General features: G+C 43.4%; 1 protein-coding gene across 1 annotated transcript in view; it reads left to right on the top strand.

The window, feature by feature from the left end:
- LOC127692161 (aldehyde oxidase 2) overlaps positions 1-8,680 on the top strand; it is a 95,083-nt gene extending 86,403 nt beyond the window's left edge. The window contains exons 35-36 of the mRNA XM_052192229.1: positions 544-618; positions 6,556-8,680. Of these exons, the coding sequence (XP_052048189.1) occupies positions 544-597 (54 nt within the window). The 3' untranslated portion in view covers positions 598-618; positions 6,556-8,680. The remainder of the gene's footprint in view (positions 1-543; positions 619-6,555) is intronic.
- Positions 8,681-10,914: the final 2,234 nt, after the last annotated feature.

Below are 10,914 nucleotides of genomic sequence, written 5' to 3'. Positions count from 1 at the left end.
GCGATCTTACCTTTCTGGACATGTTTATAAGTTTTAACGTTTTTCTCAGTTCCCACTGGAATATAGATGATGAAAGTGGTTTCCCTTCTCAACGGCCTTGTCTTATTCTCTCCAGTCTGTGAAGCCATGCTTACACTGCTTGAGCTGGCCTAACACAAAGGTCCTGGTCCAACCTGAGGTAGAGTCACTTTTGGTAAAGAGTAGGATTATTTAGTTTTTCAAAATCTCAGTTCCTGGCTGGGTATGATGGCACAGCCTAAAAATCCAACACTTAACACTTGGAAGGTTGAAGCAAGATCATCACAAGTTCAAAGCCAGCTTCCTCTACATAGTGAGTTCCAGGCCAATCAGGACTGCAACACAAACTTGTCTGAAAAACTTGTCTGAGCATATTAAGACCCTAGGTTTTTTGTTTTTTTGTTTTTTTTTTCTTTAAAGAAAAAAGGCGATTTGATGTGATTTCTCTGGTCACAATTGAAGTCAGAGACGCATTACAGGGCACATGGTAAGTTTTGGTCTTATGTTTCTTTTTGTTTTTTTTAGATCCCGAGAGATGACCCAAAGACATTTAAACCTTGGTCTATACCTATAGCTTAAGCGGCTGTCATTTTCTAAGAGGTAAGATAATTAAATTAAGTGACAATGGCTCCAAGAGAGGTAAAAAGAGTCTTCAAGCCGGACGGTGGTGGCACACACCTTTAATCCCAGCACTTGGGAGGCAGAGGCAGGCAGATTTCTGAGTTCGAGGCCAGCCTGGTCTACCAAGTGAGTTCCAGGACAGCCAGGGCTACACAGAGAAACCCTGTCTGGGGGGGAATGGGGGATGGGGAAGAGTCTTCAAACCACGTTCCATGGAACCCCAGATTTATGCAAGCATCTATTCAAATCACTGTATCTTAGCACCAACTTGTTAAGCTGCAGCACTAAAATGTTCACAGCATTTTATGATGATGATGATGATGATGCCAGTCAGAAGATTATAGCCTGTTGTGGGCAATATTAAAAAAGTGGCACCATCCCATGCTAAACCCAGCTACTCTCTGCCCAGTGGTCACACCACCTCTTGGCCAGCCCCAGTCGGCAGTCATCCCTTCTCTGGTTCGACTGCCTCAGAGCCACCCGTACCTTCTCAGCCATCCACTGCCTGTGGTCAGTGGTCACAATTCCCCTTAACCCAGTAAATCAAAACTCTTGAAGCTTATAATTAATCAGTCAGATTTATATATCAATAAATTCTCAATAATTTCAGAGCCAATTGATAATGATATAAATTGCCCACCTAGATTAGACAAATTGTCATTTAATTATCCATCCCTTATAAGATATTCATAACTACCTGTGGCTATTTAAAGCCATGAGGAATCTGGATCGGTCTGTTCCTCCTCCATCTTCCTTCTTCTCTGTCTCTGTCTCCCAAAACCTTAGCTCTGCCTCTCTTCTCCCTGTCTAATCACCGCCTTCTTGTTGTATTAATATTTAAAGTGATTGGACAGGGAAAATTCTGCTACATATCACCATTTCTGTTCAAATAAAAAAAAACTTTTCTCTCAAATATAAATTGAGCACAACTATTATCATTTTGTAATTTATAAGGTAAAAGATAGACCTAACGCCCACCCAGTCTGTCATTTTTGTCAATAAAATAGAATACTGTCATCTAAACTAAGGTTTATACTGTGTGCCATCTGAAAACCACCCTCTCAAATCTGTTCTCTCAATGTTAAATAGCCTGGGTTGGCTATAAGACAATAAGTAGTCTTTCAACCCCATCAGAAATTGGAGAATGACCAACATTATCTGAAGAGATAGGAAGCCTAACACAGCTTCCAGAACTGAGACAAGTTGTAGAGACAGCTGCCTACCTATACAGCCCCAGTAAGTCAGGAAGTTGGAGCATCAGTCTTCAGCCTTCTGGCCCAGAATCATCTGACAGACCTTTGAAAAACAGGAATTATTAAGGACTAGCCTATTCTGTCTCAGCAGAACTAAGCTGTCCTACCCTGTAAACTGTGTTCTTTCAAGAACTGGACAGGTCCGCAGGAGAGATAGGAATTTCTGCTCAGTGGTGGCCTGGCCACAGTGCACAGCCTCACCTGACGGGAAGATGCTCAGCTGCTTCTTTGAATCCAGGAATGGGGAGCTGTTAGGAGCAGAATGTCTCAACAATAAGTAAATAAGTAACATTAAATGTCACATTCTGTGGATTTCTGATGTTTTTGAAAACCAACTATCTATGTAAAGTAATCTGGGCTGTTGTCCGTTAATTACCCTCAGCTATTTCTAATTAAAATATCTGAAAACACCCTAACAATAAACTCAGAGCCATGACTTTGCTATTTGGCCCTTAACTCACAGGCTTAAACATCTCAGATGAGTTTATAAAAACAGTTATAGAAGAACTGGGGCTAAGCTTTGTACTTTTAAAATTTTCATATTAATAGATGAAATTTATACCAATGAAAACCTTGATTTTGCATCAAAATAAATTCTGTACCAAAATAAGAAATTATGGCTTCAGCTTAGTAACAATTATAAAGATTTCTACCAAATGAGATTATGGCTATAAAGTCAATTCTAGCTATTTCCTCCCTGTTCCAATTATGACCATTTCTAAATTCCCCAGAAAGGCAACCTTAGACTAACCATCTCCAGCCCCAAAGCCCAGGGAACTGGGAAAGTGACTCTTTATAACTTCTTTTTTTGTTTTGTTTTGTTTTTTTGTTTTGTTTTCTAAGATAAGGTTTCTCTGTGTAGCCTTGGCGGTCCTGGAACTCACTCTGTAGACCAGGCTGGCCTCGAACTCTGCCTGCCTTTGCCTCTTGAGTGCTGGGATTAAAGGCGTGTGCCAACACTGCCCGGCTCTTCATAACTTCTTAAAGCTGAATATAGGCAATGTTTTGAATATTGAGATAGTTTTGAAGAGGAGGAGGGTAGGGAAAATGGGGGAGTTGGTTGGCCTTAAGAAGGCCACACCAACAATTGTAGTAGTCTCTGATATGTCTGTGTCCTGACTGGATCCGACCTCAGGAGCTCAAGCAGGTCAGGCCAGCATGTCTGAAGATGGATCTCACCAAAGCAGTATATTCTGTAATCTACAAATCTCTTTGTTTGATTCTCTGGAATCTAGTTCTCTGTGGGTCTCCCTCTATCAAATCTGATCCATATAGCTTTGGAAGATGTCCAGAGCTTAATCACCTTTTTTAAAAACCCAAAAGCAAACCCTTTCTTCCAAATCAGCATATCCTTGAGCCAGTAACCAGAAAAACCTTTATTTTGACCTCTCTCCCAGAGGAATAATATAACCACAAAACTCAACATCACACCCATTTTAAAAATTAAAACAATCCAAAACAAACGAAGTAAACTAAAATATTGTCTGTGCCAGTTCTTAGGCCTTTTCTATTTTGCCATGCAAGATGATAACCCAGAATTCCTGTGAAGCCCACGTTAGACAGAATTTGAGTATAAGACTTAAGAGAGCAATACATCTTTATACCATCTTTAAAACAATTAATTCAGGGGGCTGGAGAGATGGCTCAGCAGTTAAGAGCACTGACTGCTCTTCCAGAGGTCCTGAGTTCAATTCCCAGCAACCATCTGTAATGAGATCTGATGCCCTCTTCTGGTGTGTATGAAGACAGCTACAGTGTACTTACATATAATAAATAATCTTTGGGCCAGAGCAAGTGGGACCAGGGAAAGAGAGGGGCTAGACAGAGAAGAAAAAAAAAGTGTCTAAAGATAGCTACAGTATACTTACATATGATACACAAATAAAATCTTAAAAAAAATTCAAACTTTCACTAATACTGCCTATAGGAAGCAGGTAGTTCTTACTTGTTGAGATTAAAGGCATGCATCACCACTGCCTGGCAAGCAGGTCATTTTTACTTGTTAAGCTCTGTGCCTAGAGCAGACTGCACTCCCCACAGCAGAGAACCTCCAAGCCTGAGAGCAGTTTCTTTCTTTCAAGGTTTCCGTGCTTGAGTCCATGTGACTCAATCAAGCACCATTTTTCTCTAAGAAAATAAAACTCTTTTTACCATCTTTAAAACAATTAATTCAGGGGGCTGGAGAGATGGCTCAGCAGTTAAGAGTACTGACTGCTCTTCCAGAGGTCTTGAGTTCAAATCCTAGCAACCACATGGTGGCTCACAACCATCTGTAATGAGATCTAATGCCCTCTTCTGGGGTGTCTGAAGACAGCTACAGTGTACTTACATATAATAAATAAATAAATCTTTTTTAAAAATCAAAAAAAACCCCTCTCAGGCTAATAATCTTAAATTTCTAGTGGATTCTTGCCCCACACATTGGTCCACCACCTGTTGCAGGAAATATTTTAAAAAGTGGCACCCTCCCACGCTACACCCAGCTTCACTCTGCCCTGGCGGGCTGGCCACCTCTTGGCTAGCCCCAGTTGGCAGTCTTTCTTCTCCTCAGAGCCACCCATACCGTCTCAGCCATTCACCCCGACTCTACTGGGTTCCAGAGTGAAAGGTACAGAGGCAAAGCGTGGGTTTGCCTGGTGTGCACACCAAGGCCATGGGAGTTTTGATGCATGGGGCTGGCATGGTAGCAACCCACCTGTGGGAACTCAGCGAGCTGGGTGGAGAGATTGTGGAGCTCTGGGTCAGTCTCCACGAGATAAAGAACAGGCTAGCCATGGCCCGCCAGTGCCTGGCCAGCCAACCTACGGGGGCAGAGAGTAGTGGGTATAGCAAGGAATTGTACCACTTTTTAAATATTTACCACAACAATAGCCAACACTGAAGTTTTTTATTTTTAAATAAAATGAAAAATGAACTTGGAGTAGATTAAGACAGTTTGAACATCCTGTTCTCTGATTTGTATGCGGTACCTACAACTTAAATGCAAAAACTAAAGCCAAATCTGCCCATTTTTGCCTTTCTGGCTAGCTGGTGTTATCTGTTGCAGGATTTTCCCTGTCCCATCACATTAGGGCAGCTGGAGGCCTGTGATTGGACAGGGAAAAGGGAGGCGGGGCTAAGAGTGGAGGAGAGACAAGCATCTCTGGGTTGGAAGAAGAACGGAAGATGGCTCCTGATGTGTATCTGTGTGGCGTTTTCCAGCCACAAGTAGCTATGATTTCACAAGGTTAGAAATATTGGGATAAAGCTTTTATCATTATCAACTGGCTCTGAAATTATTGTATTGGCTTCTTGAAAGTTGTGATATTACTGATATGTAAATCCGATTAGTTAATTAAGCTTTAAGAGTCTTGATTCTGTCTGGTTACTGGGTCTTGTGATATGAAACCACAAGGTTGGCAGTTACTGGAGTGTGGTACTGCCAGATCTCTGGAGGCACACACAGCAACACTTATACAAACACATAATTAAAAATAAACTTTGAACTATGTTGTCAACTTTTGTGCCATCCTCAAAGTTGAAACATCCTCAGATGGCAAGTCAAATGCAGAAGAAAGGAAATAGGGTTGGAGATGGAGCTCAGTGCTAGGCTAGACAGGAGATGGAGCTCAGTGCTAGGCTAGACAGGAGCTGGAGCTCAGTGCTAGGCTAGACAGGAGCTGGAGCTCAGTGCTAGGCTAGACAGGAGATGGAGCTCAGTGCTAGGCTAGACAGGAGGGCCAATCTCCAGCACAAAGAAGACAGTGGGGGGGGGCGGGAAGGGAGTGTGACGAAAGGAATGAAGCAAAAATACAACTTTTTGTGGCTTTACCATTTATAGTTATTTTTATGTCAGGAGTTCCCTCCCCCACCCCCACTCCGTGCTGTGCAAAAAAAACAAAAAAACAAAAACAAAAACAAAAAAAGCAAAATCCACAAAAGACAAACAAACTTAGATGTGCATTTCATTCTTAGTATCTTTCAGCTATAATTTTAATTTTCTGAACTCCTCAAAGTAGCTCCTGTGTTTGCTTCACAAGCAGAGAGTAAACACTGACTTTGTACCTCTCTCCAGACCTGACTTGTAGTCCCAGCATGTGCAAGGTGGGAACAGGATGATCTAGAGCTCAAGACCAGCTCTAGCTCATGTTCCAGGCCAGCCTGAGCTGCGTGACACCCTGCGGCTAAAAATAAACAGAGCTGGCAAGATGGCTGATGGGTGAGGTGGCACCCAGGACATATCTGGTAGGAAAGAATAGACGCCATCGAATTGAACCAACTCCCAAAAGTTGTCCTCTGATCTCAAAAAGCATGTCAGGCTAGGTGCCTTTACCTTCTGAGCCATCTCACCAGCCCACCTCCACCACTCCCACACACACACACCTTTTTTTGCTGACAGGGTCTCGCTCATATAGCTCAGATCTCCCAGATCCTCTGGTCCCCAAGAATCTTTTTTTAATTTGAGGGAGTTTTGTACTGTTGGTAACTATTCTCTTTTTTCCTTCCTCAGATATTTTAGTACTCAAGTGAAAAACCAGCTTCTTAATCCTGACTGGACTCCACACTGTATTCTTAGTGCTGTTGGGTGGGAGGGAGGGGTGAGCCCTGTCACAAAATTTCGAATCACTATTCAAATCTAACCGCATTAAGGAGATGAAGCATTTCTTACAAATCATTTCATTAGTGTCCTCAGCCTAGAAGCCGCCAGACAAGCACTGCAATGTTTGAAGCACGTTTCATGATTTGTCTTTGAAAACACTGAGGAAATGTTGCTGCAGAAGGAGCGGAAAGGAAAGGAGATCTCTTGTGCAGACTCCGTTTTGGCCTGAAAGACCCTCCCGGCAGCTAGACATGGGATGCCTCTGACCTGGAGCCACCGAGCCTTAGCAGGGCGAGATTTCTACAAGAATTTCTTCCTTTTTTCCTCAGCCTCACCAGGGACAGGCTGTGGGTCTATGTATGTGTATTTAACAGAAAAGAAGTGGTATTTTCCTTGTGTTGGATAATTTTTCAGCAAGTGGACATTCCTTTGGAATTTGGAGGGGAAAAACAGTGTACAGAGTTTTGAATGCAAAACATCACATGATGTTTTGCCTTTATTTGTGTGGGACTTTTTTGTTTGCTTGCTTTTGTTTTGTTTGGCTTTTTATGGAAAACATCTGATCTGATAGCAGAGCTTCAGAAATACTGGATAGCTCAGTTTCTCAGACTTGGAAACAGGCAACAGGGAGTAAATGAATCATAATTGTTATCAACCTCGTATTGGGATTTAAGATACTTAGGATTTAAAATGTAGGTCGGTGATGGAGGGTGATAGAATGTTCTGTGTCAGTCCTGAGTTTGAACCCCAGCACAACAAAAATGAAACTAAAAACAGTAAAGATGATAAAAGATGCAGGGTCCATGGAAGTCCAAACGGGTTTTAAGGGTTTTCAAAGGAGCAGAAAGCTGCATACAAATTGGGTCTATTGACCAGAAACTGGTCATTCTACCAGCCAGGATTCACAAGTCCTAGTGGGCAGACTCCAGAAGTGGGTGAGAGGCTGAGGTGAGGGGTGACTCGTGAGCATGGGAAAGAGGCTCCCATCACCCAAGGCCACGGGCAAACGGGCTCTCAGGGAGCAGGGGACAGCTGTCCTTAAGTCCATCCACTGACTGAGAGGTTCCCTGGCCACAGGAGCCCAGGGCAGAAGCAAGCGCAGGAGAGAGGACTGTGGGGCAGAAGGGTCAGAACAGGACAGTTAAGGCGCAAGGGCAGAAGGCAGAGAACTTTCGGGGTGGCTGAGATGAAAAATTGAAATTAATAAAATATATCTAACTCTTTTGAAAACAAATTCCTCAGTGTAAAAATCTAATGAAAATGTCAGAAATTTGCTTTATCATTTGTATTATTTTAAATGGTTATACACATAGTTTTTTTTTTAATTTGGTTTCTTAGGGTAACTTAGGTTATTTTTTTAATAAGGTTACTGGAAATATATTTTCTTTGTCATGAGTATTTTTAAATACTAAAATAAGTGGGATTTGCATATAAATGTTTCCTGGAAGTTGATGTACTAGAATCTGTAGTATAAATCTTAACAAAATACTTTTTAAAAAATCACATTTGAGGGGGCTGGAGAGATGACTCAACCGTTAAGAGCACTAACTACTCTTCCTGAGGTTCTGAGTTCAAATCCCAGAAACCACATGGTGGCTCGCAACCATCCATAATGAAATCTGACGCCTTCTTCTAGTGTGTCTGAAGACAGCTACAGTGTACTTAAATATAACGATAAATAAATCTTTAAGCTGGAGCCGGAGTGAGCAGAGGTCCTGAGTTCAAATCCCAGCAACCACATGATGGCCCACAACCATCAGTACAGCTACAGTGCTCATATACATTAAATAAATAAATAAATAAATACACCTTTTAAAAAAATTTTTTTAAAAAATCCTATTTGAGCCGGTGGCACATGCCTTTAATACCAGCACTTGGGAGGCAGAGGCAGGAGGATTTCTGAGTTCAAGGCTGAGAGTCTACAGAGTGATTTCCAGGATAGTCAGGGCTGTACAGAGAAAGCCTGTCTCGAAAAACCACAAAAAAATAAAAAATAAAAATAAACATTATATTTGAATCAAAACCAGCCTGGTCTACATAATGAGTTGCAGGCCAGTTAGGGCTATAGAGTGAGACTGTGTTTCACACACACACAAAAAATTACATTTGAAGTCATATATTTGAAACTTATTGTCTGGATTTATCAGCAGCCTGGGGCACAAGCTGGAGACAGACAGCCCTACATGGCAACCTGACGCATTCTTCTCAAATAAATTTTTTCAAATCAAATTCTTTTCGGGGGAAGTTGGGATTTTTTATTTTGCTGCAGAAAATAATTCAGGATAAGTAATATGAACCAGAGCTTGCATTTAGTACGATTTTTTTTCTTATTTTTACTGTATATGTATGTTTTGTCGTTAAGTATTTATGTGTACCGCATGCATGGCTGCAGCCCTTGGAGATCAGAAGAGGGCATTGGGTCCCTGGACCTGGAGGTACGGAGGGTTGTGAGCCACCATGGGAGTGCTGGGAACCCAACAAGTGCTCTTGACCACTGGGCAGCCTCTCTAGCCCCCGGAGTCTCTGTGCCCTCAAAAATAACTCATCTGAAATGCTTGCATAGTCTTGTCAAGGTCAGCATCACCCTTAGGATGGCCCAACATCACAATGTTGGAGAAAGAAAAGTACTGGGCCAGTGAGCTGGCTCAGGGGATGAAGGCGACTGCTGCCAAGCCTGAGGAACCGAGTTCTATCCCTGGGTTCTCCGTGAAATGGAGACCCGACCCATACAAATCCCCCTCTTTTTGAATCAGGGTCTTACTACGAATCCCTGGCTGTCCTGTAACTCACCTGTAGACTAGGCTGCTGGGACTTAGAGATCCACTGGTCTCTACTGCCAAGTGCTACGAGCAAAGTCTCGTGTCCCCACCGCCATGTTTCCCTGCTCTAATGCTCGCCTTTGCTGCTGCCTTTCTCCCTGTTTCGGCAGTCTCACTCTTTCCTGCCATCGGCAGCAGCTAGATGCCTGTGGTAGTAAGAAACTGAAATTCTTTGGGAGGGGAGGTTGATGGCTGCCTTAGAACTTGTGGTGCTACTCCTGAGGTCAGCCTTCTGAGTGCTAAGGTTGAGAGCTTATGTCACCAAATTCAACTGAAAGGAACTTTGTGGGGGAGGCAGGTTCTCAAGAAGCCCAGGCTAGCCTTGAACTTGTTCTGTAGCTGAGAATATAAACTTGTGGTCTTCCTGCCTACACCTCCTGAGTACTGGTAGTACAAACATGAACCAATACTCTCCGGAGGATTGAACCTATGGCCTATTGCTTCCTAGGGAAGAAGTCTTCCTACTGACCCCGCTCTGTAGCCTGATACTGTAGCTCTCAACACTCATCTTGGGCTCTATGGATCTTCCTACTTCTTTGCTCCCTGACACCACACACACACACACACACCAGGGAGCATGGGGGGACATGTGCACTCTTTTCTTTGACAAAAGAAAATAGCCTTCTCACAGCTCCATTCCAGAAGAGCACAAATTAATACTCGCTCCATCTTACATAATTGGGTAAATAGTAAAAAAGATAGATTTCCAGTTAAGATGCCAAAAAGTCAAAAAATATTTGGCAGAAATAGCCAGAGACAGAAAATTTAGTTCTCCTCATTCAACCTGGAAGGTCAAGTCAGATTCTGAGTACAAGACAGTAGCTCCCTTTCCTTGCAGGGACACCACACCACAGCCACTCTGTTCTCTGTCACATCATCTTTGATGTCAGTTTCTAGCTAGGTGGCCCTGTTCCAACACTGCACAAAGCCATCTGGATAGCCTTTCTCACCTGTAGCCACCCACTGTTGCTGCTGGGTCCAGAGGAACTGTCCTGTCACCTACCTGTGCAGTAGTCACCAACATAGACTGTGATAACTGTCCAAAAGTGAGTCCTTTTCTCTGAAGAAGAGACAAGTGGCTTCACCCTTGCTCCACACACACGCTCCAGTCAGGCTGTTGAGAAAGAGACAGAATAAGCTCCGCCAGAGACTTCTGCCAGGAGTTTGGCTCTTGGGCACAATGCACAAGGCTAAAGGGCAATGGTTCAAAGGAGACTTCGCAGCTCTGGCTGCGAGACCCTTGCTGTTGCCAGGCTCCTGTGAAATCTCATGGCTTCTTCCTGGCCAGGCGTCCTGTGGCCTGCGTTCATCCCACACAGCCACCTGCTGTCACCAATGACCTACGCCTTTATTCTTCCACAGCCCTAGAGGCTGAAGGGCCGAGCTCACACTGTCAGCAGGGCCCTGGGTTCCCAGGGAGCGTGTCCAAGCTCCAGGGGCTCCTGGTGCTCTTGGCATTCCTTTTTCTTGAGGTTGCGGCACCACTCTCTGTCCCCGTCACTCTGTGGCCTTCCTAGGGTGTCTGAGTACTTTTTCCCTGTTGCCCATAAAAATGGCAGTCACTGGACTTAAGGCCTATCCTTGTCTGGTATGACCTCATCTTGTCTGTATCTGTAAAGACCTG

Source organism: Apodemus sylvaticus, chromosome 9 (genome assembly GCF_947179515.1).
Source record: "Apodemus sylvaticus chromosome 9, mApoSyl1.1, whole genome shotgun sequence".
NCBI lineage: Eukaryota > Metazoa > Chordata > Mammalia > Rodentia > Muridae > Apodemus > Apodemus sylvaticus.
The sequence above is the reverse complement of the archived record's forward strand: the minus strand, read 5'-3'. Positions and strand labels throughout refer to the sequence as shown.